We start from the raw sequence: 24,620 nt of genomic DNA, 5'->3' as shown, positions 1-24,620 counted from the left end.
CAGGGCCAATCCTGCCTCAGGCCGGGCTTGGATAGATGTGGCCTCAGCAGCTCCCTCCCAGCCCCGCGGCTCTGGGTTTCTGTGATCCCGCCCTGCTGAGCTGCAGCGCTCCGCATGCTCCGTGGCTCCTTCCCCCGTGGGGGCCATTCACCCCCCAGGCTGGTTGCCTTTGCCTCCCCACCAGCGACCTGCCCTCCGGACCTGCAGCTGGGGAGGGCGGGAAATAGATCTGCCTCGTCTCCACCCAGGGCCACGGAGCCTCCCGGGGGAGAGGGCGAAGGATGCTCGAAGGGCTGCGATTCGGGGCTGGCTCTCGTCACCCTCCGGCGTGGGTGTCGGCAAATATCGTGACATGTGCCTGCAGGATCGTGTGCGAGCAGATCCCTGGCCCCTCTCAGCCCTGCCCTGTCCAGCCCCGGCTTCTTGCTTTGCTCCACTGCATCCCTTACTCACGCACTGTGTATACACACACAGACAGACACACCTCCTCACACAAACACAGACCCTCACACACACCCCCCCTCACACATGCACACACAGACAGATGCAGAAACACACACCTTCATGCACCCACACACACAGAAACACCCCCCTCACATGCACACAAACACAGCCCCTGACACATTCACATACACACACACATATACCCTCACACATATACACACACCCTAACACACACACAGACCTTCATACACCCACTCTCTCTCTCTCTCACACACACACACACACACACACCCTTACATGCCTTCACACAAACACACATCCTCACATATACACACCCTCACAGACACACAGTCCTCATGCACACTTACACACACACACCCCCTCACAGACACACACAGACCGCACACATACAAACACACACCCTCACATGCACGCACACACATCCGTGCGTACCCCCACCCCTCGAAAGGCTCCGTGCTGGAGAAGCCCCCGTGGGTCCCGGCACCGGGGACGGTCCGAGCTCCGGCAGGCAGGCACCGATCCTCGCAGCAGCATTTTCGGGGTGCAAGTTCCCTCCACCAACAAATGTATCTTTGGGGCCCATGGGCTGTTTGGCCCCCGCCTCTGTGCGTCAGGGGGGCGTTTGCAGCCCCAGCAAAGGGAGGGGGAAGAGCTCGACCAAGTTGGACTGCTTCATTTTAACTTAATTTATTCTTGAATCCAGCTCCTTGCGTCCCCTGTCGAACACGGACACATGCAGCCAAGCCCCCACGCATGTCGAACCAGACCCCCGCCTTCCCTTGGCAGCGCTGCCTTCCCCGGGTCACTGCGGTCTCCTCTTCCTTTCCGTCTCCCACCGTTCCTTTATTTCCTTGGGCAATATTTATTAAGCCTTCGTGTTTCTCCATCGCTATATGGAGCTTGCTTCACCTTTCTCCCCCCCGACCTCTCCATAGCACAAAGCGGGTTACCCGCTATGCCCCCCTGCTTTTATTGAGCTCCCAGAATGTGCCTTTTCCTTCCGTGTTGGAAAAAAGGTTTCTCAAAACTTTCTGGTTCGGAGGCAGGAGCCGATTCTTTGGCACTGGAAGGTGCCGGCTGCTCTGAGATGAAGCCCCGCGGGGATTTCGATTGGCAAAGACTTTGCGTTTCAAAATGTCCTTCAATTTGGGGGGGGGCCTTGTCTTGCGAATCATATTAGCCCACAGAACGGTGCTTACATTACAGGGACCCATGAAAGCATCCCCTGTGTGTGTGGCACCCTGGTTGGGAATCACTGACCTGAAGCAGCAGCACGAGCCAGTGGAGCCTGCTCAGGCCTTGATCCCACCCAGACAAACCCTCTGGAAAGGCGAGTCCGTCTCCAGCTGTCCACGGCCGCTGGTTCTGTCGGACTCCCGGGGCGTCTGCGTCCTGCGCAGGGTTTCCTTTGGGAGCCCTGGATTTGGAGCCAGGTCACTTGGGTCTTGCAGTGCAGGCTGGTGGGGCTAGCGGCCCCCTCTGATGCCAGGGCTCCTGAGAGCCATTTACAAGGGGCGTCATGGTGCTGTTGGGTGCCTGATTCCCAATGCAAGTCGTGTGCCCCATTCCCTTGGCCACTGTGAAATCTCAGCCATCTCCTGCCTGGCTGCGTAGGGCCCCCTGTTCAGGGGCACCTTCCCCTTCCAAGAGGGCCCAGCATCATCCTCCAGGACATAAAACCTATGCACGTGCCTGGAGCACAAGCCAGGACAGAGATGCGTTGGCAGCTCCGCCTCAAGCCATGCTCCAGACCAAGGCAGGTAGCACCCGGGGGTGGTTTAGGCAGGCCCCAGCTTCTCCCGCAGTTCAGCACAAGGAGCAGACCAGAGGAGCGTCACCAGGCCAGCTCTTTGCTGTGTTTTGTGGGGTGGAGCGAAAGCCGACATGCCCCAGGGAGATGCTGAGAGGGGGCCTCTGTCCTGCCACCCAGGTGGGGGACGGAAGGACAGGAATGAGAGACCTGGTCCCATTTACACATGCACGTGCCCCCTGGGAAATCAGTGCCACAGCAGGGACCTGAAGCCGGGCCCTTCAAGGCCTTGGCTCTAAGCATTTCCTGCCCCTTCTTTCCCCAGAGCCCAGCCTCCACCCCACAGCCCCTCGCTCACTCAAACATCCCTGACACACACGAACACAACAGCACGTGCACAATCGCTCCGACCCCGACAGTGGCCCCGACCCCCAACACAGCCCCACGTCTCCCTTGCACGGCCCGGCACCCGCACAGCCACGCGTGCGCAGAACGACGGAGGGCTTGGAGGACAGGCCACGCGGGGTCTTGCCCCTCCACTTAGAGTCAGAATGACCAGGAAGGATTTCCACCGCCTGGTCGAATTGGTCCAGACCAGGGGGTTTTACCTTCCTCTGCAGTGGGGACACAGCCCAGGAGGCACGGGCGGTTGGTGGGTAGTCTTGGGGTTACATGGAGCATGCGGGTGGCAGCAGACACCAGAGAGACGGGATACAAGCAGACGGGGCGGGAGTGGGGAGGTAAGGTGGACTAATGGCTAATGCGCTGCACTGGGACTACGCCACTGACCTAAGTGGGGACCGCGGTCAAGTCCCTTTGCCCCAGTTGCTTAGCTGCTACGCATGCCAGGACGGGGCTATTTCTGCCCATGCGCATGTGCAGCACCTAGCGCAGGGGGCTTGGTCTGCCCTGAACAGGGGTGAGGCTGCATGGGACCACACTGGTCTCCAGGTGCTTAGATCACTCTGCTCTGCACCGTCTGTCCATGCCTTGGCACTAGCTCATCCCCCACTTTTAGGGCCAGGGGTACCAGCTGACCCCTGCTGCCCGAACCAAAAGGAGTAGGCATGGGGTTGCCGAGGTGTGGAAAAGCACCCTCTTTTCCCATATAAGCACACGCCTGAAAGCTCCTGAAAACTGGAGTGTGTATTAGATGTGAGACATACAGTCAAGCCAGGCTCAAGCACTTCCCAGGTGAAACCAGACGTAAACTCTGCAGGGAGCCACAGGCAGCAGAACAACGCGCCGGCCGCTGTAATGCAGGTCCTCACCTGTACTCTTCTTTCTGCCTTGCCGAACCAAGGTGTGGATGATATTTTGGGGTGTGTTGCGGCGAGGAAATACGGTCTTTAGCCCAGCTGGGAGGACTAGACTCTTGCTACGGCCCGGGGGCAGGAGACTACGAGAAGGGGCCCGTGTCTGCGGGGTGAGAGCGATGCTCACAGCAACCCACGCTTCCCCCCTCTTCTGGCACTGTCGTGCAAGGTGTGGGGGGCTGGGAAGCGGGGCAGGGTGCTGCTGCCGGGCCGACGCCACGCGCAAATGTCTTGCTCCGTTTTGGAAGAGCCCCCCCGGTCTCGCCGCTCACGCCCCTGTCCCCACGTGTCCGCAGGCTCGGGGAGGATCTGGATGGACGACGTCGCCTGCAAGGGCACCGAGGACAGCCTCTTCCACTGCAGCTTCTCCAGCTGGGGGAAGACGAACTGCGGCCACGCCGAGGACGCTGGCGTGCGGTGCCTCACGCCGTGACGGGGCGGAGCGCGTGGCCGTCGTGCGACCAGAGCTTCCGGCCGGGAGGGGACGGTGCCGCGAGGAAGGGACGCGGCTGGGGGGGCGCCTTCGTCGCTCCCCCAGCCGCCTGCTCTAGGACTGCACCGCCAGCCTTCCTTGCGGGGCTCGCCGGAGACTCCGTTTCCTTCCCCGTCCCCTTCGAGTGCTCTGCAGCGAGGGGCGCGGGGCGGGCGACCTTCCACCACGCGGGGCCCGCCTCGCGTTGCTGTTCTCGCGAGCTTCTAGGCCAAAGTTAAGGATGCACAGCCATGTATCGCCATGCACCCCTTTCCCTTGCCTACAGGCCTGTAATGTGTGTGGGCATCTCAGCAGGGAGCTGGCGCATGTCTCACCCCAAGCTCGCAGGACTTGGCTTGCAAACCGGCGCCGCGGCTCGCAGACTTTGCATCCGGCAAAGACCAGTTATCGTTCAGCTGGCCCCAGATGGACGTCTCTGCTACCGTTTCGCTTAGCCAGCCGCAGCCTGCGCTTCCACCGCCACTTTTATTAGAGAAATAAATGTCTCTTTTTTACTCTGTAGTTACCAGCGTGGCAGTACCTGGCAGTGGTTGGGGTGAGTGGGGTTGGGAGCTGCTGGGCACTGGTTGTGGAAGACAGGCCAAGAGCTGTTAGAGAGGCTGGTAGGGCTTGTCCTTTCCACCACTACCTATGCTGGAGGGTCAAGCTAGGATTCATGACCTAGACAGATTGGAGGATTGGGCCAAAAGAAATCTCATGAGCATCAACAAGGACAAGTGCAAAGTCCTGCACGTAGGAGGGAGCGATCCCCTGCCTGGTGCAGGCTGGGGGGATGGGCTGGGCAGCAGCTCTGCAGAAAAGGCCCTGGGGGGACAGGGGACGAGAAGCTGTACAGGAGCCAGCAGTGTGCCCTTGGGGCCAGGAAGAAATACAGCTCCACCTTGCATTGGGAGGAGCTGTTCCAGCAGATCGAGGGCAGTGATCCTTCCCCTCTATTCAGCCCTGGGGAGGCCACATCTGGAGTCCTGTGTCCAATTTTGGGCCCCCACTACAGAAAGGATGTGGACACATTGGAGAGAGTCCAGCGGAGGGCAATGAAAATGGCTGGGGGCTGGGGGACAGGACTGGTGGGGAGAGGCTGGGGGAAATGGGCTGATTGAGTCTGCAGAAGAGAAGACCGAGGGGGGTTGAACAGCAGCCGTCACCTCCCTGCCAGGGGGCTGCAAAGAGGCTGGAGCTGGGCTGGTCTCAGTGGGGGCAGATGGCAGGACAAGGAGCAGTGGGCTCAAGCTGCAGCAAGGGAAGTTGAGGTTGGATGTTGAGAAAAACTTTCCCACTAGGAGGGTGGTGAGGCCCTGGCACAGGCTCTGCAGAGAGGTGGTGGGGTCCCCATCCTTGGAGGTGTTGAAGACCCGGGTGGACAAAGCCCTGGCTGGGAGGATGTAGTTGGGGCTGGTCCTGCTTGGAGCAGGGGGTTGGACTAGACGCGACCTCCCGAGGTCCCTTCAACCCTCCCGAGGTCTATGACTTTGTGTCTCTGAGCACAGAGCTGTGCGGTTCATTCAGCCCAGCCACAGCTGTTCTTGCTCTTTGACTTTAGGATTCACGGCTCCCCACATAAAGGCGCCAGGGCAAGAGCCAGCAAGGGCTCCTCCTGCCTGAGCTGGAGCTCAATCTGGGGCTATTGCCAATGCTGAGGTTGTTCCAGGTGAGGACACCGAAAGCCGCTTCAGACACCCACATACTGTCAGTGGGTGTAGCGTAGTCTAGCGCACCTTGAACAAGTGCCTTCCTTCCCAGAGCCCTGGCTTGGGATCACATCGTGCCATGCCTGACCCGGGGCCTGTGGTTTCAGGAGCTCCCAGATTTTGGTGAGGCCTCATGCTGCCTATTTTCTTCTGCAGATCTCCATATTGTGGGCTGGGGGGTCCCTAGTTCCTTAAGTGCCCCTGCTTCTGGAGACGTACAGGACAGAAACGCAGCCCCGAGCCGCGCTCAGGGGAGCCCTGGGATGACTGTGAGAGGCCGCTGGCTCTGGGGGTCCTCTCCAGCCTGGGCCCACGGGATATGGGAGGGGGTGCGGGGCTGGGGCATTATACACATGCCCCTGGATGAACCCCAGAGAGGCAAGAGAGGTGCGAGGCCGTGCAGGAGGAGGCTCGCGTGCCTCGGGGTGAACTCTCTGAAGCCACCGGGAGTTTCCTTATGAGTCTTCATCCCACAGGTTAGCCGAGCCCAAAAGATAGTCCTCCAAAACATGCTCAGCACCACATTGGGCTGCAGTATGGCCCAGTGTGTGTGTGGGGGGGGTTAACGCTTGCATGGCCCCTCGCAGCTCAGTGACCCTGCGATGGCAAAGATCCCGGTGCAGAAAAGGAGCCCTCACAGCACTTTCTCCCTCCTCACCTCAATATCGGGGTCCTTTGGCATGACGTTGGTGCCCCTGTCCCAGCTTCTTCCCTAGCAGAGCGGGGAGGTGGTGGGAGAGACGGCGGGGGCTCTGCATGACTGGAGATATCAAGGAGAGGGGGTCAGACACTGGTGGGGGTGATCTAGGTGCAGCAATGCCTGTGCTCTGCTATGGGGATCTCCCTTCTGCTCCGAGGGAGCCCGGCTGTCCTCAGGCTTTCCTCCCCACGTAGGGTCTTCCAGGCTGTGATTGCTCCTTGAGAGGAGCCTGCCTGACCCCCCTCCGTCTCTCGCTGCGCGGCCTTTCTCCAGCCCCGCCTGCAGCTCTCCCTTGTGCCCTGCCCTGGTATTCAAGCATAATTCACAGCAGACAGCCCATAGCATAGCAAATCCCTGCGTCTCCCCCCAGCCACAGAGGCAGCCTGTGGCACTGCGGGTGCCCCCACCCCATGATAGGAAGGCAAAATCCCCCGCGGTCCCTGCACACCTAAGTGCGGGGGGGGGCAGGTGTCCTTCCCACTCGCTGCTCCCATTCAGCCCTGAGCATGTAAGCTCAGGACTAACCCTAACGGGGACTTTCCTAGGCTCTGAGTCCAGCCGCTGCAACTCGGCCCGAGGCTCCGGTGCCAGCAGAAGCCCAGCTGGAAACTGGGCAGCATTTGAAAACCGTGGGTGGAAAGTCCTGGGGAAGTGCAGAGCCTACGAATGAATCACAGCATGTACCGAGGACTGGAGATCCCGAGGTCCTGCGAGCCCAGCGTGGACTGGAGGAGACAAGGGCAAGTGGGACTGATGGGTGAGATGCTGCAGACAGGGTGGAGGTGACCAAGGGGCAGGGGCGGGAATGAGCGTTGGAGAGGCCAAGCCAGCTCCCAGGTCTAGCAGCCAGGCTGGTCGGCGATACGAACGGCCCGGGCCTGACACGTAGATGTGGCCACGTGCCGGTTTGGCCTGCCCTTTACCATAACGCGGGACAATTCGCGGGACACAGGTGAGCTGCTTCACTTTGTTCACTAGTGAAGGTGCTGGGAGGTTCTTGGCTTGAGGACAATGGACGATCCTATGTAGCACAGAGAGGAGCAAACCCTTTTAGCATGTCTTTATTTGCTTTCCAGAGGCCCCCCAAAAATACTTTGCCCACAAATAGGATTGCTCTTCTAGCAGAGACAGGGCAGGAGGGAATATGATTTCATCAAGAGTCCGTCTGCAAGAGAAAGACACGCATGCACATTCACAGAGATGTATCATGCGACTGCTCGGGTGGAAGGCAGGTCCGGAGACGAGCAGGTTCGGATGGGCCCGAGCTATCCTAAACACACCTACTTCACCGGATGCAGGGAAGTTTTCACCGAGGGTTAAAAAAAGTCATGCAACTCTTTCTCCAGATTGAAAACAGAACAAGGCCCATTTGATCAGCTCCTAAGCACCAGGGTGAGGCACATTGTAAGGAGGTGCTGGGCTTGCTGCAAGCGGTCAGCAGTGAAGAGTCCACCTGGGGCCAGCTGGACCTGCCGGCCACCAAATGAAACCGGAGCTACAGAGACAGTTAATTGCTCCAGAGGCAGAGAGAGGAGGCTGGCATGTTGAGGGGTTCTTTAGGCCTGAAGAAAGACCACAGCTTTTGGCTTCATCTGCTATTTGCTTTGTACGCAGCAGAGACAGGGTTGCCCCAGGTAAAATAAGCTGGAAACCTGAACTCCGAGCTTGGATGAGGGAGCTGGGTGAGCGACCAGCCGACACACAGAGCATGATGCTTATGTGTTTAAATGGGGAAACTTATATTTAAAAACTCTCCAACAGGCACAGCCAAGAGGGTCATGGTTAAGACTAAAAAAAAAATTTTTTTTAATCTTTTGTCCACCCTGCTTGTGATGTGAATAAAAGTCTGCAAGATTTGCCCTGCTAGCTTCGTTAGTGTATTGAGTAGGACTGTAAGGACCCAAACCAATTAACACACAGGATATACATTGCCAGCCCTTCCTTGCAGTGCTGCAGCGACTGAGAGGGAGCAAGCATTGCGCGTGCTTATACACGCCTGTTTTATGCTCCTTTCATGTGTGGCCCACGGCTCAACACAAGCAGCTAAGGCTTGATGGCTTGTCTTAAAGGCAGGCCACGCACCAGATCCACTGGCTAGTATTACTGGCACCATCATTATTGGGGCGGGGGGGACTTATAAGCCAAAATATAAAAGGGTAATACACACACATACACACGCTATCAGGGGCTGACCCTGTAGGAAAGCCCTTCTGAAAGGCATCTCAAGTACGCTTTGCAAGCCTAGCAATGCAAAGCTAAGCCCAGCCTTTTTACCCACGTACCTATGAATCACAGGAGTTTGATTCACAGCTCAGCCTGGCACAGAAAAGGTCTGGATCCTAACCCGTGTACCTGTTAAAGAAGCTCACCGGCCATGTCAGTGCTCTGCTATGGAGATTTTCCAGGCCTTTGGGCTTTGCTGGTTGCCACATGGGGTCGAGTGGGAATTTTTTCCCCTCCTGCAGCTACATCAGGGATTTTTTTTCACCTTCCCCATAGGTGCTGGGTGTTGCTACGACCCAGGCTAGGGATGGGGACTGGGCTGTGCCAATGCTCCTGCTGGGACATGTCTTCATTGCTTTCTCCTTGTGTCGGGTCCTCTTGATGTGTTGCACGTGTTGAAGTCTCGGGAATTGTGGGGCCAGCAAAAGCTGCTGCCAAGAGATCCCAGCGTCAGTCTTGTCTTAAAGCTAGCTCAGTTCATGGCAAAGATTTGACCAGGTTTATTCTCAACATGCACAGCCTGAACACCTTTTGAACTAAGAAGTATATTAGACCAGGAGTTCAGGCTATGACAAGGTAGTTGGCACATCACCACGCAGGCTCCCCCAGGCCACTACAAAGTTCCCCCAGTTTCCAATTCTCCTTTTATACAGCGATCGTAACGCATTGTGTTGCATCCCAGCTACAGCTTTGCTTCCTGGGCATCCTGTTCTGAGTGTTCATGCCCTCATCTTATCATCATGCAGGCACTGGACCATCCTGTGCCCAACACAGCTGTCTCTTCCACCCATCTCATGATAAGATTGCACATCTTGTGCCATCATTTGACCCGTTGGCACGTTGCAGCTTCTGCCTGTGTTAGGGCTTCATGCATGGGTCAGGTTTGCTGGTCAGTGCTTTAGCAAGTGTATTTGAGCAGTATACAGCATAGCCTCCAAGAGCAGTGGGGCTGGAAGAGAGCTCTAGAGGTCCCATCCAGTCCAGCCCCTGCCTGAGGCAGAATAAGCCCTGTGCAAACCCTCCTCTGAATCATCAGACTGTTAGAAATAGAGTATTGTTAGACATGCACAGCTTGCATCTTGTGCCTAATAAGAAAGAAACACTGCCAAGGACTTTTCTCCTTGCCCAGCCTTGCCACAGCTCTTCTCATACTAAATCGCAGACTCTCCCCCAGCTTCTCCCTAGCCTTTCTCATGCAGATTACAGAAGCTGGAATTCAACTGACTGTGTCCTTGAAAGCGGGGTGGGGATTAAACTCTTGGTGACCTATAGTAGTCTCTGAGCATGCTCAATTAGCTGATGCATATTTACCTCTCCGCCCTGCATACTTAAGTAGTTAATTATAATGTACATGTGATGTATGTAGTGATGTAACCACATGTATGCTTGTATGAAATGGAAGTGAGCTGTAAGAGTTCCTGTTTCTGCACACGTGCCCAAGAGGAAAAAGATAAATACAGCCTGCAAAAATTCCTTGGTGGATTCAGAGTAATCTGAGTTTTTGACTCTGCTCTGACCCTATTTGCAAATATACCTTTTGTGCCATCTAATAAGTGTGTGTCTGTGATTTTAGTGGCCTCCAAGAAACAAACCGCAATTTTTTGCAACAAGACGATGGTCAACCCAGATACAACACAGACATCACACTCGAACCAGCCGCAGGTAAAGCAGCAGAGACGGCAGCCAACGTCCTGCTTCCACGAAATATTGTCAATATGCACTCGAGAGACCCCAGACAGAGGCCGTGCCCCCACTACAAAAGAAAGCAAACCCCCCAGTATGTACCAGTCCGACCAAAGGGGCCACAAATACGGTGAGCAATCTGACCCGGAGCAGAGGGGCAAGACCCTCCAGCCAGGCCCCTGCGGGGTTGGTGCCAGCAGGAGCACTGGCACAGCCCCGTGCCCACCCGCAGCCTGGGCTGCAGACCCAGCACCTCTGACCCTCAGCAGCCCACCCCCCGCTCCCTGAAAGCAACAACATTTTGTTGAGCATGTTTGGTTGCTTGTTAAGTCAGTAATAGCAAGTGTTTCTTCCCAGAAGGCACCCATGTGCTGGTTTATTTGAGTTTTAAACAACTTCCATAGCGCAGGACTGATAAACGGTCCCACCCTGGGGCTTGGGCCTGGGATGGGACACGGATGCTTTGCAGCCCCAGGACAAGGCCTGGCTCTGATCAGTACAAGCGTGTCTTTCCCCGGGGCCTTTCTGAAGTTTCGTGAGTGATGCCAGCCGTGGGGGCGTTGAGTGGTTAGCCACGGTCTCTCTGTGTGGTCCGGAGCGAGTCACTTTGGGTGGAAGGGGACTTTGTTGGGCAGATGTCTCCAGCATCGTCTTCTCCTAGCACAGGGGGATGTTCCCTGCCTGCGTGGATGCAAGGGGATGGAGAGGTGGGTGCTTGAGAGGGTACTCGGCTGCCTTTGGGGGCACTTCCCTGCAGGCCCCCTCTGCTCTCCTGTTTGCTTCAACAAGCAGCACTTGGACGCCACTGGGATGGAGCCTACGCTGGGGTCCATCCTGCCCAGTCTCATGTCACGCGGCAGCTGGAGGGGAGAGCAGGGTTTTCCCCCCGTCCCTCTCTCCCTTGCAGCCTCCAGCATTTGGGGTCCAGCAGGTCTGAGTCAGAGGCCGTGCCCCTCGCCCCCTGCTCCATAGCGCCCGATGCCCCTTTCCTCCAGGCCCGTGTCCAGTCCCTCGGTGGATCTGGCTGAGCTCTCAGCTCCCGCCGCATCTGATGCCTGCAATCCCCCACTTTAATGACAAAAAAAGGACTTGCTGGTGTCCGTTTGAAGCTCGTTTCATGTTGCGACCCCTCGATCGTGCCTGGAGAGAGACGGTCAATAACAAATCCCGGTTGACTTTCTCTTCGCCTTCCAGTAAGCCCTTCTCCTGCCCCCACCTCCAGCACCTCTTTTCTAGACAGAAGTTAGTCTCTCTCCAGCCCCCCAGATGTGTCCCGGCTGTCTGTGCAGTGGCTAAACGTCAGTAAGAGGATGCCGCCAGCCCTGCGGAGCCGGCGGGTTTGGGCTTTGCCCCGTGATGGCAGATCCCTGCAGCGAAGGGGCACCAGGTGTGCAGCTGGGGGGGAGACAGCCAGGAGGCATCTCCCTTTCTCCCCAGCTCGCTGCTTCCCAAGGCCTAAGACTGCCTGAAAAAGCTGAGGGGGTTTAGAGGGGCGCCCACAGGCACACGTCAGCAGCAGGCACGCCTGCCCTATGGTCCTCCAAATCCTGCTTCGTGCACCCTGATTACCTGTGCTGAGCCTGCGCGTTTCCCCCCAGCCCGGGCTTTACTGGAGGCAAGATGCAGAGGAGCGGTCCAGCGAGTCCAGCGCTACGGTAGAGGATGCCCGCGGGCATCCAGCTGCACAACGCCGAGGAGCCCGGCTCCTGAAACCACACGGAGACGAGCCCGGGAGGGACAGAGGAGGGGAGGCTTGGATGTCAGGAACGAGGGACTGTAAAAGCTTTCCAGCTGCACGCAGCGAGCCTCTCGATGAAGTCTCAGCAGTGGATATGTCTGTTGAGGAGATTTCGGGCGAGGCTGAGGCCCCGCAGCCCAGCGTGGCGGCTGGCAAACTTTTGCCGTGGCCGGCTGCGTGCGTGCGGCTCAGATCCGGGGCAGGCCGCCACGTCCCTGCCGCCGTGGGCAGACCTTGCGCTTTGTAACGGGGTGCAGATGGTGGGGTGCATCCTGAAACTAGAGAGGGTCCAGAGGGAGACAACCGAAATGATCGAGGAGATGCTGAAGGAGCTGAGCATGTTTAGCTGGCAGAAAAGATGCTGAAGGGGGCACAGGACAGCAGACTGCAAATATCTGCAGGGCTGCCACAGGCAAGAGGGGAAGCTCCTTTTCTCTCTCGCTGCAGAGAGGAGGATGCAGCCCAGGGGCAGCCCAGTAGGTCTAGGTTGGATCTCAGGAAACACGTCTGCACGGGCAGAGCAAGGAGGAGCAGGAGAGACGCCAGGGAAGGGGAGGACTCTCCATCCCTGGGGTGTCCAGGCAGAGGGTGGACAGACACTGCTGGGGACCATGTAGACACAGCAATGTCTGTGCTCTGCTATGGGTTGGTCCCAGCGGGTTTTAAGCCCCCCCCAGAGGTGCTGGGTGCTGCAGCCCAGGCTGGGGATGGGGACCGGGCTGTGCCAATGCTCCGCTGGCACCCACCCCGCAGGGTCCTGGCTGGAGGGTCTTGTCCCTCTGCCCAGGGTCAGACTGATGCTGCATTGGGGTCAGGAAGGGATTTTCTCCCTGGTCAGATTGGTGTGGCGGGAGGGGGCTGGGGGCGGAGGTACCTTTGGGATATCTCCCATGTATCTTAAGACCCTTTTACAGCAGCAAGACATTGGCAGCTGTGGTCCCCCCGCTTCCCCCATGGCAGGTTCGGGTGTCAGGTCTTGTGTCGTGTCAGGGTTGAGGGTGCTCTTATTAAGTGGACACTAGAGAGCAGGCTGACGTTGTATACTTAGACTTCCCAAAGGCTTTGATCTAGCATCCCACAATGTCCTCGCAAGAAAATTGGAGGATTGCGGGTAAAGTGCTCCACCTTGGGATGAGCAACCCCCAACACACCTACAGGCTCGGCAGCACCAAACTGACCAGCACCACGAATGAAAGGGACCTGGGGGTAATAATACACCACAGTATGAACATGAGCCAGCAGTGCGATGCCGCATCCAGTAAGGCAAATAATACTGTGGTGTGCATCAGTTGATGCATCTCCAGCAAAGCCAAGGAGGTGACTCTCCCTCTGTACTCAGCGCTGGTGAGACCGCAGCGGGAGCACTGCGTCCAAGTCTGGGCACCGCGCTCCCACAAGGACGTGGGCGAGCTTGAGAGAGGCCAGAGAAGGGCCACCCGTATGATCAGAGACTTGCACACCAAGCCATACGAGGAAAGGCTGAGGGACCTGGGACTCTTCAACCTGAAAAAGAGAAGGCCAAGAGAGGACCTGGTAGCAGCTTACCCCTACATCAGGGGAGTACGTCAAGGGCTCGGTGAGCAACTGTTCACCTGGGCACCCAAAGGGAAAACTAGGAGTAGTGGTCACAAACTCCAGGAAGACCAATTCAGGCTTAACACTGGGAAAAACTTCTTGACAGTCAAGGTGTCCAGACTGTGCAACAAGCTCCTTCCAGACATGGTGCAATCACCTACCCTGGAAGTCTTCAAGAGGAGATTGGACGGTCACCTTGCTGGGGAGAAATGACCCCACTTGTCTTTCCTGCCCAGTGCAAGGGGCTGGACCTGATGGTCTTCTGAGGTCCCTTCCAGCCTTACAGTCGGTGGGGTTTGTACATGACATGGGGGTTTAATTCCCCCTAAATTAAAGCTGCCTGGGGCCTGGTGCTTCCCTCCATGGCTGTAGGGTTTAGAAACTAAAACTCCTTGGAAGTGTTTTACTTTGCAATGCCCCAAAGTCATTTGCTGCATCCCAAAGTCATTTAAGGTGAAAGTGCTACAGCAGCTGGCATGAACGTGCAATACGCTGCCACATGTGCAAACGGCAATGCCATTAAACCGGTGCAAAAGGCATTTAACCTGTTTTAAACCTGCTTTAAAGTGTCGTCTACAAAGAGGTTAGCCGCTGGGCTGGTTTGGACAGGGCTGATCCTGCCTCAGGCAGGGGCTGGACTTAGACGTGACCCCTGGAGCTCCCTTCCAGCCCCACGGCTCCATGTTGACACAACCTGTAATCTTCCCCAGGTAAAAAGAAACTAGAAGCTTTACTAATAGGTTAGGGGCCTCGGACTATGTTATTCAGGTTGAGATCACAGCAAAAACAGACATAAATGTGTGCATTGATTTATTATATCATCCATTATATACAAAAAACACAACAAACTTGGCAAAAAATCATCAAGAGATGTTTCTTTAGTCCTGCAGTCAATGTACATCTTTTTCAGACTCATAAAATAAAGTCAAGCTTTCTTGAGCATCTTGACAGCGCATCCAAAGCGTCACACCTCTCCACACCCAGGTTCATGATTTTAGCTAGAGTTAAAACCAGTCTGCAGGGCTGTGAAATAGCCCTGGTGCTACACTACCAGGAGACAGCAGAATTGCAGAAGAAAGGCTAGCTTGATTAGTGGACCATGAAACCACCAGTTTTTAATAGGCTGTACAGTGATGGACATCCTTCTTAAATGCTCAGATAAAGAGTGAGATTCCTCCATTACAACATCTTGCAGATGTGGCATATTGAAGTATAAAAGCAACAGTGGTGATATAAAACTGGCTGAAATAAAGGAAAACCAGGGCTAGTCTAAAAAGTTTCTCAATAATGCTGTGGCTCTCATCCTTTCTAGACTGGAGGCACTCCTGGATATATGCAGCCCCCTCCTCCCTCCACCCCCCATCACCTCCCCTCCCAAAAAGACCAGCTCTTAGTTTTCACTTCTTTTTGAGCCATTCTTCTGTGGCAAGGACCTCAGCTCAGCAACTCCACAACAGGGCAGAATTAACATGTTTTTAAGACTCAGGATTCCTATTTGAAATTTTTGGGTTTCTTTTGTGACTCAGTTTAATAGAAAATGAGGATAGGGAGAGACCTCAGGAGGTCACGTCTAGTCCAACCCCCTGCCCCAAGCAGGGCAAGCCCCAGCTACATCATCCCAGCCAAGGCTTGGTCTAGCCGGGCCTTCAACACCTCCAAGGATGGAGACTCCACCACCTCTCTGGGGAGCCGGGTCCAGTGCTTCACCACCATCCTAGTGAGAAAGATTTTCCTAATATCCAACCTCAACTTCCCCTGCTGCAGCCTGAGCCCATTGCTCCTTGTCCTGTCATCTGCCCCCACTGAGACCAGCCCAGCTCCATCCTCTTTGCACCATCCGGCAAGGAGGTGACGGCTGCTGTTCAATCCCCCTCGGTCTTCTCTTCTGCAGAGTCAATCAGCCCATTTCCCTCAGCCTCTCCTCACCAGTCCTGTCCCTCAGCCCCACAGCCATTTTCACTGCCCTTCACTGGACTCTCTCCAGTGTGTCCACATCCTTTCCGTAGTGGGGGCCACAGCTGGACACAGGACTCCAGATGTGGCCTCACCACCAGTAACAAATAGAGGGGAAGAATCACTCGTGGTTGCACATCTCACAGGGCCAGCAGTGCAGCCCCTTGAAGGCACCCTGGTTGAGAATAGCTGCCTTAAAGGTATGACTGCTCCTTTGAAAAGAAAAAGTATGCTAAATTGACTAAGAGATCACGATATAGACATACTCTTGTTACAAGGAGCACCTCCTTTAGCAAAAGATACTACCAGCTTTAAAGTAAAATGGGCTAATAAATGGAGTACAGTCCTTCTCCTGTGCTCTTACAAGAAATGCAATGACTGGAATTAAGTATGGTTGGGAGTAGCAGGGAAAGTAGAAAAAGATACTTCTTAAGGTGGGACAACAGGCTCCCAGGTCTGCAGGATCCCAGAATAGCAGGCTTTGTCTGGGAGGAAATCCTGATTTTAGCCTAAAACGGTGTTGCCCTGTCCTGCCTTCTGCCAGACTGCAGGCTACAGCAAACCGCCTCCGTGCAATGTCATGGTGAGCCTCCTAGTAGGGTTTTCTGCAAAGCTCCAGCTCCTGGACTCCTGTGATGATGTGAGAATCTCAGCTTGCCTTAGGAGAAAAAAAAGGGATTCCCACTCCCCACTCCTAAAGTCTAGTTTCCGGCTCTTGTGGTTGCAGGAGGAAAAAAAACAAAAGAAAAGCTTAAAAATGTGGCCTGTAAACTCAGAAAGCAGAAGGTAAAAAAAGGAATACAGCATTTATTTTAGGGGGGAAATAATCTAATAGATCTATTATTAACACACCCACATAACCAGAATAAAAACATATATGTGAAGATCGATGTAATAAAAACCCCTTGTGGGGGCACAAACTGTGATGGTCCGTGACTTTCCTTGACTACCTTCCAGTAGGTTTCGCTCAGAAGAAAGACAGGACTGTGTTTCATGCTGGCTTCTCAGTTTTGGATATCCTTAGCTCCATATTGCACTGTAACCGTGAGGGTTTTTTTGTTTTCCTCTTATAGGTATAAAAATCCTCATAGATGCCTTCTAGCACAGCAGATTACTTTTCCAGGGTGAATACCTGCGGTGTTCTCCCTGTCCACGCTCCCTTGCCCACTTCCAGGCTCCAGCACTCACACTGATGGATGCTGAGCTGAGATGGATGAATAGAAATCTGCAGTAATCCAGAGCTGGACGCTTGGGAAACAGCCCGAGAAGGAAAATTTCGGATGAATCCACAAGCCAGCTACTGTGCAACAGTTCTCCCAGGAGCATGGAGGGCAGCTCCACCTCACCTGTATGACAGTGCCTGGAGAGGACTCTTCCCCCTTCATCCAATTCAAGGTAATTCCCAATGAAGTGGTATGTGTGAGCTGTTGTTTTAATGGGAGTCAATGAAAGGGGTCTGTTTTTTTAGTGTTAGAAATAGGCTGAAAGAGGTAGGCACTTCCACAGGCAACAACCTGCTTTGCAGCACCTGACGAAGTAGGCTGTCTCCGATGAAAGCTCCTGCCGCTCGGAAGCAGTTCGTCCTCAGATGCCTGACCCTGACCCTGACCCAGGCTAGTGACCAGGATTAAGGACAACAAAAAGTCCTTCTTCAAATACGCTGGGAGTAAGAAGAGGGCACTGGGTAATGTAGGGCCCCTGCTAGACTCAAATGGTAATCTTGTGGCTACGCCAGACGAAAAAGCTGAAATTTTTAACAAGTTCTTTGCCTCTGTTTTCTTGGACGAGGACCAGGACAGCTCTCCCACCACAGGTAGGGGCAGTCTTGGGGTAGCACTGCCAGGCCTCGGGTCTGCGCAGATGTAGTCAGGGATCTTCTGGAGGGGCTGGCTGTTTTTAAATCTGTGGGCCCTGATGCCCTCCACCCACGGGTGCTGAGGGAGCTGGCCGGGGTCATTGCTGTGCCCTTGGCCCGGCTGTATGAACGGTCGTGGTCCATGGGCCAGGTGCCCAGAGATTGGAAACTAGCTAATGTGGTCCCCGTTTATATGAAATGGAGAAAGGAGGACCCAGGAAACTATAGGCCCATAAGCCTCACGTCGGTCTTGGGGAAAATACTTGAAAAAATTATCAAAGATCACATCTGTGAGGGGCCTGCAGGGGAGATCATGCCCAGGGGCAACAGCATGGGTTCATCAAGGGCGGGTCCTGCCTGACCAACCTGGTGGCCTTTTATGACCAGGTAACTAAATCTCTGGATGACGGTGTCGCCGTGGAGGTAGTCTTTCTGGACTTTAAGAAGGCCTTTGACTCTGTCTCTCACCCCATCCTCATTAATAAATTGAGCAACTGTGGCACGGATGCCTGCACAGTTGGATGGGTCAGAAATTGGCTGACGGGGCTCACCCAGAGAGTGGTGGTGGATGGGTCATGAACAGTAGGATCCCCCAGGGCTTGGACCTGGGGCCTACACTCTTCAACATCTTCATCAGTGACTTGGACGAGGGGGTGGAAAACACGTTGTCCAAGTTTGCTGATGACACTAAGATGTGGGGAGAGGTAGGCGCGCTCAGAGGGAGAGAGAGGCTGCAATTAGATTTAGACAGACTACAGAAGTGGGTGGCTGAGAACAGGATGGGGTTCAATGTGGGTAAATGCAGGGTGCTGCACCCGGGGAGGAGGAGTGCACAGCACACGGACAGGCTGGGGAGCTCCCCCCGTGCGCGCACAGAGGCGGAAGGGGATCCTGGAGTCACTACTGACTCCAACATGAACATGAGCCGCCAATGCCAGACTGCAGCCAGCAGAGCCAACCGCACCTTGTTGTGCCTCCAAAGATGCATCTCAAGCCGGTCCAGAGAGGTGATCCTCCCCCTCTGTGCGGCACTGGTCCGGCCTCAATTGCAGTACTGCATCCAGTTCTGGGCGCCGCACTTTAAGAAGGACGTGGCCTGCCTTGAGAGGGTTCGGGGAGGCCACCGGCTTGGTTGGAGGGCAACAGGGCAGGCCCTATGAGGAGAGGCTGAGGGACCTGAACCTGTTCAGCCTCAGCAAGTGGAGGCTGAGGGGGGATTTGGTGGCTGCTACAAACTCGTTGCGGGGATCAGCAGCGAATAGGAAGCATCCTATTCCCCCCAGCAGCACCCGGGGTGATGAGGCACAGTGGCCAGAAGCTGCTGGAGAACAGGTCCTGGTTAGAGATTACGAGACACTGTTAGGGTGGCTAGGATTTGGATCCAACTTCCTAGGGAAGTGGTCCTCGCTCCTACTTTTGGGTGAATTCAAAAAGAGGTTGGATGATCACCTGCCTAGGGTCATGTGATCCCAGCCCATGCTCCAGCCAGTGGCGGGGGGTTAGACTTGATGATCTATTCAGGTCCCTTCTGACCCCAAACTACTATGAAACTATGAAACCCTGACCCTATCCCTAACTCTAACTCGACCCTATCTCTATCCCTAACCCTAACCCTAACCCTGCCTTCTAACAAACTGCAAGTATTGTCAACACTGAGGGGGGTTTACAGACCCTTCTAAGAAGCCTCTCTTCCAGTCCAGCAGAGATCCTTTCTTTATCTATGAACCATTTTCATCAAAGAAGCATTTCTTGGGCCCAAGTGTCCCTTGCGGACCTGGAGAGGGGCTGCACGCGGTTGCTGACAGTGCTCAGCTCCTTGGTTTGCTGTCTGCATATTCACCTGCTCTGACAGCGGGGAGAAAGGGGCAGGGATGGCTGTGGGGGTGTTGACTTTGACCGTGCACTGTGGGTTGAGGGAGTGCATCCTTTTCACCAGGGCGTGGGAGGGAGGTTTGACCGACGGGACCTGGAGGGTTCGGCTCAGGCGTGCTTGTCACCAAGAGGGCAGGGGATGGGGGTTATTTGGCTCTGAGCTGTGGGATGGGCCCGGCTCCCTCTCCACCAGGCTTGGGGCAGCTCCTGCTCCTACAGAAACCAGGGGTGCTGGGGTCCGACCTGCTTCTCTCCGGGAGCCCGACCTGGCTGCACGCTTTGTGGTACAGCTGGGCTCTTCCCTGCCTGAGAGAGCTGGGAGCCCCCAGCCTGCCTGCGTGGGAGGATTTACCAAACCGTCCCATTGCTGAACAGCTGCTACGTGGGTTTCATGTGCTTTGTCACTTCATTAAATCAACATTTGTGGCTGTCTCGGGGGCAGGATTACTGTTGTGGGAAGATGCTGACCTGAGAGGATGTCCTCCCAGCTACTTGGTGGGGCCAAAAAGGATATTACCCAACATCGCGGTGTTTCTGGGAAGAGGATGACAAATGCCGTCATCACCACAAGCCCGTGGAGGGTTCTGCGAGTGCTGCCTGTTACACCCAGCGCTCCCGGGGCTGTGACTGGAGGCCCTGCAGCCTCTCCCTGCCTTCCACTCATGTGGGGCTTTTGGCCCGCTGATATGTCCTCCACAGGAGGTTTATATTGAGCAGATTCTTTCTGGTGTTGGGTGGTGGACCTGGAGCGTGCTCCATCCACTCCATGCAGTGACCTGGTATTGCAGTGTTTCCAGGACCGGTGCAAAAAAAAAAAAAAAATCAGATTTCATCGTCTAGGCAGGTTCGGTCTGCCTCAGTGCATGGAGGGGAATGGTGACGTCTTCTTGCTGTCCCATCCCTTGACATGGACACCCAACACACTTACCGTGGCTGACCTTTCCTTTGATGTGAGCTAGGAGCAGGCACACAGCGAGCGGGCTTATGCCGGGGACACTTCCTGCAATCCGAATCTGAGCTACCCTGGAAAGATCGGGGCAAAACCCCACTGGCACAAGTTATCCCAGTGTAGGGATCCTGTGTCTGCTTCTATCCCAGACCTCGTCCACCCGTTACCCGCGTAACACACACAGAGTCGAAAACTAACCCAGGTTACCTTGGTGTTAACATGTCCAGACCCTAAACCAGTATCCCAGCAGGGCCCCGGAGGCACAATCAGTGCCCGGCGATGCACTAAATCTCTCCGGCCCCTTCCGTCCTGACTTTCATATCCCATCCTAACTGCTTTGGGACATCCTACCTGGAACGACCTTGGTAATGGTATAAAGCAAGTTATGGCTCTTTCTGAATCGGAGGCATCAGAGAGGTGCCTGTGTCCTCAGGCTGACTGCGACAGGGAGTGAGGGATGAGATGGTGGGGAAACTCAAGGCCAGGAAGAAGGACACGTGTCAGCAAGATGGCAGGGCTGCATTCACCCAGCCAGGAACAGCTGCGGTCTCCAGGCACGGGTGCTCAAGTCAGGTGCTGCTGATGGGGAAAGCTGGATAATAATGATTATTGCAGTTATTGCAATAACAATTATTGCAATAACAGTTATTGCAGCCTCATAATGACTATATTCCTCCTCCCCGTGGTACCTTCCAGCCCTGGAGGACTTTCTGTGGATGGCTACTAAAGCATTATTGGTTATCCTATGGAGCAGCCGAGCGTGAACGCACTGATCTCCCCAGATACCCTCAAACCCCTGTCGCACTAGGTTAGAGATGCCCAGGTGTGGCTGGGCCGGTGGAGCGGGCACCGACAAGGACGCGGCTTGAGTTATACCAAACTTTTTATTTCCACTTAACAAAATGTACAAAATGCTTTGCTGCTGCTACTTCCCATGCTAATCTCAACGACTTACATATCTAACAATTAAAACAATTACAAACAAGGGAATCGTGTCTGTTGGGTCGCGAGGTTCAGGCCAAGGCCCCTTGCGTTCGAAACCACGTGTGGTCTTGGTGCGGCTGGCCAAGGCCCTAGTCTCAGACCTGGTCAACGGCTCATCGATTTCAAGATAATTACAACCAGTTAGGCTAGCACACTGCCGACTTATAACGTGGCCTGGCCGTTCATCCGAGTGTGCCCGTGACAACCCCCCCAGCCTCAGCTGCAGCCTCCGTGCAAGCCCCTTTCCCTCCAAAACCCAGTAACGGTGGAGGGCGCTTCTTGCATGAGAACCAGGGGGCCCCCAGGGCGCCGACCCTCCGGCCAGGCTGTCGGCCAGGCTCGTCCGTCCTCCTCCAAGGCAAGGAACAACTGAGATGCCGGTTGCGGCGCAGCCAGGAAGGCGAGAACATGAGAGGCGTGGGAGATCCCAGCCCCAGGCAGCCGGAGCCAGCCGAGGTTTGCGAGTGGGAAACAACGTGCTGGCCACTGAAACTGCCCCAGCAAAAGACCACGTGCCACGTGTGGATGGGAGTCGGGGCCTTGCGGTCGGCGTTGCGGTCGTTCCCTGGCTCTGGCACAGCTCTAGTACGATGCCCCCAGAGCATCCCTGCCCTCTCCCGCAGGCACGGGGCCTGCAGCGATGCCCGAGCTGTGCCAGCGTCCCCAGGCCGATCTGCCCAGGCAGGCTGCTAGACTACAGGTGCTGGCAGCTCCCGGGGGGCTGAGCCAGCTTGCAGGGCACCGCATCACCTGCTGCATCCACGGGCTGATGCATCCATGCATCAGCGTAGGGCTCCGACAATGCCATCGTGCCAACCCCAAACCCTTGGATCGGGAAGCAGGGGGTGGTTGAGAGAAAGGACGCTCCAGAGGCAGGAGTTTCCCTTCCACTGCTGTAGTTGTGTTCAGCAGACAGCAAATGTTCCTAATTTCAAACCCCTGACATCAGTGGTTTGCACTAGGTACTTTGCATGCACATCTTGCTCCCTAGCCTGTCGATCAGACAGTCTGGTGTCTCTCTGGGACGGCAAGGGCACGGTCCGTAGCCCAACAGTCTCGCAATCCAATGACCCTTTGTCCTCACATTACTTGCACATTCATTATTTTTTACCATTATCGCAGTATTTGCACAAGTCAGTGTCCATGGCTGGGTATTTTTCTCAACCCTCTGTGCCCAGGCACAGGCAGGCTGGCAGACTTCTCCTAGCACACTTTCTCAACATCTTTTCCCCTTGACAGAGTTTCTGCTTGCACAAAACTTGCAACTGCTTTGCTCAGTTTTAACAAGCCTCTGGCTTGTGATGGGGGCGGTGGACGCAGCGGTTTGTAATTAGAGGAGGGGCTGGGGGGGTTGTTCTGTGACACCGACACCAGCCAGGCTGAATTTCCCTATCTGGGGCTGGACATGCATGTTCCTTCTGGCTGCCCTGAGACCTATTAGACATCTGATTTGGGAACCCCCAGCCCCACAACAGCAGGTTTTCTAGGCTTTCCGCACACCCAGGGTGAGAGGAGGCTAAATAAAGAAAACAATTTATTTTCCTCCCCGAGCAAAGGTTGCAGAGAGGTGGGAAAGAGGCACGCGGCGTTTGCTTGCTCTCTGGGACAACGGGTTATTTTCTCAGGCTTGCAGGGCTGGGGGAGAGGGTTGTGCCGTGGACAAGGAAGGGGGCTTGGCCAGGGGAAGCAGGGTCCTTGTTTCCTCGTGCCAGCCCCTTTGCAAGATGCTGAGACAAGCGGGCCAGGGCATGATGGGCTTGGATAAGCTGCTTTTACATGCGATTCATGGAGGAAAACTGCATCTGGTGGCAACGAGCCCCCTCATCCTTGTCTGGGGCAGACAGTCAAGAATAAACCCCAAGTGACTGTCTCACCATTTACTATGTTGTAAACCCTTGTTATGTCCCCCTTCAAGGCCTGGCCTCGTTAGTCCCTCCTCGCATGTGCTATCATTGCTGTTGTCCTCAGATCACCGATGCGTCATTAGCGTCGAATTCTCAGGACGGTGTCGACAAGGTCACAGCCAGGAGGTCCCAACACTAATTTCGTGTGAGGCCAGGTGTGTTGTCCACAAGCGGCGTCCCAACACGCTTCGGGTTCACTAGTATATCACAGCAGGGGTTAAGGCATTTGTACCGGTGACAAGGTGGTCGGCACAAGACCACGCAGGCTGCCCCAGGCTGCTAGAAAGGTCCCCTGATTTCCAGTTCTTCTTTTATGCAGAGATCACCACACATTCTGTGTTGCATCCTGTCGGCAGCTTTTATAGACTTCTAGATGGTGAGGACTGCAGGGACCTCAGGGGATCACATGTAGTCCAACCCCCTGCTCCAAGCAGGACCAGCCCCAGCTACACCATCCCAGCCAGGGCTTTGTCCACCCAGGGCTTCAAAACCTCCAAGGATGGAGATTGCACCCCCTCCCTGGGGAGCCTGGTCCAGTGCTTTACTCCAGGAGAAAGTTTTTCCTAATATCCAACCTCAACTTCCCTTGCTGCAGCTTGAGCCCATTGCTCCTTGTCCTGCCGTCTGCCCCCACTGAGACCAGCCCAGCTCCATCCTCTTTGCAGCCCCCCGGCAGGAAGGTGACGGCTGCTGTTCAATCCCCCTCGGTCTTCTCTTCCGCAGACTCAGTCAGCCCAGTTCCCTCCGCCTCTCCTCGCCAGTCCTGTCCCCCAGCCCCACAGCCATTTTCACTGCTCTCTGCCGGACTCTCTCCAACGTGTCCACATGCTTTCTGCAGTTTGCGAGGTGGGGGCAACACTGGATGAAGGGCTCCAGATAAAGGAGTCACAGGGTGACCAACATACAGAAGCGCGTTATATGCAAGAAAATATGACAGTGCTTTAAAGACACTCACCTGGTTTTCTTGCAGCAGGACCTGGCCGTGCTGCTGACGGGGAGAGGACGCGCCGGACCCGGAGGGGATTCACTGCGGCTGCAGGGCTTGCTCTGGAGCTGGAGGGCAGCATCTCGCCCCCTCCCCTCTCCATGGCTCTGCACCCCGGGTCATTGGGGCACGGCACAAGCACGGTGGGAGCAAGTGCTGGACAAGGGAGAAGAGATTGATGTCATATATCTTGACTTCAAAAAAGCCTTTGATCTGGTATCCCATAATCACCTCTTGGCCAAACTGCCCAGTTGTGGCCTTGGCTCCACCATGATCCGCTGGCTGGGAAACTGGCTCTGTGGTCGGACCCAGAGGGTTGTGATCGATGGCAGTCACTCATCATGGTGCCCTGTGACCAGTGGGGTCCCTCAAGGCTCTGTCCTGGGACCCATACTGTTCAACATCTTCATTAACGATGTGGACATTGGAGTCAGGAGTGGACTGGCCAAGTTCGCCAATGACACCAAACTTTGGGGCAAAGCATCCA

The 24,620-nt window shown here is 55.4% G+C and overlaps 1 protein-coding gene across 15 annotated transcripts in view; it reads left to right on the top strand.

Annotated features, from left to right (window-relative positions):
* Nucleotides 1-22,832, top strand: part of SCARA5 (scavenger receptor class A member 5) — an 89,982-nt gene extending 67,150 nt beyond the window's left edge. For 6 of the 15 annotated variants that reach the window (XM_090031151.1, XM_090031150.1, XM_090031147.1 and 3 more), the window contains exon 9: nucleotides 3,828-4,963. In XM_090031151.1, coding sequence (XP_089887277.1) covers nucleotides 3,828-3,964 — 137 coding nt within the window. In that variant the 3' untranslated portion in view covers nucleotides 3,965-4,963. Of the gene's footprint in view, nucleotides 1-3,827; nucleotides 4,967-16,657 lie in introns of those variants that run through there. The other 9 variants (XM_090031155.1, XM_090031153.1, XM_090031154.1 and 6 more) reach the window with 5 other exon arrangements.
* The last annotated feature ends 1,788 nt before the right edge of the window (nucleotides 22,833-24,620 follow it).

This window comes from Crocodylus siamensis, chromosome 1, assembly GCF_052110815.1.
Source record: "Crocodylus siamensis isolate JL-2025a chromosome 1, ASM5211081v1, whole genome shotgun sequence".
In the NCBI taxonomy this organism is placed as follows: Eukaryota; Metazoa; Chordata; order Crocodylia; family Crocodylidae; genus Crocodylus; species Crocodylus siamensis.
Note: the sequence above shows the minus strand (reverse complement) of the source record. Positions and strands in the feature narration are given on the sequence as shown.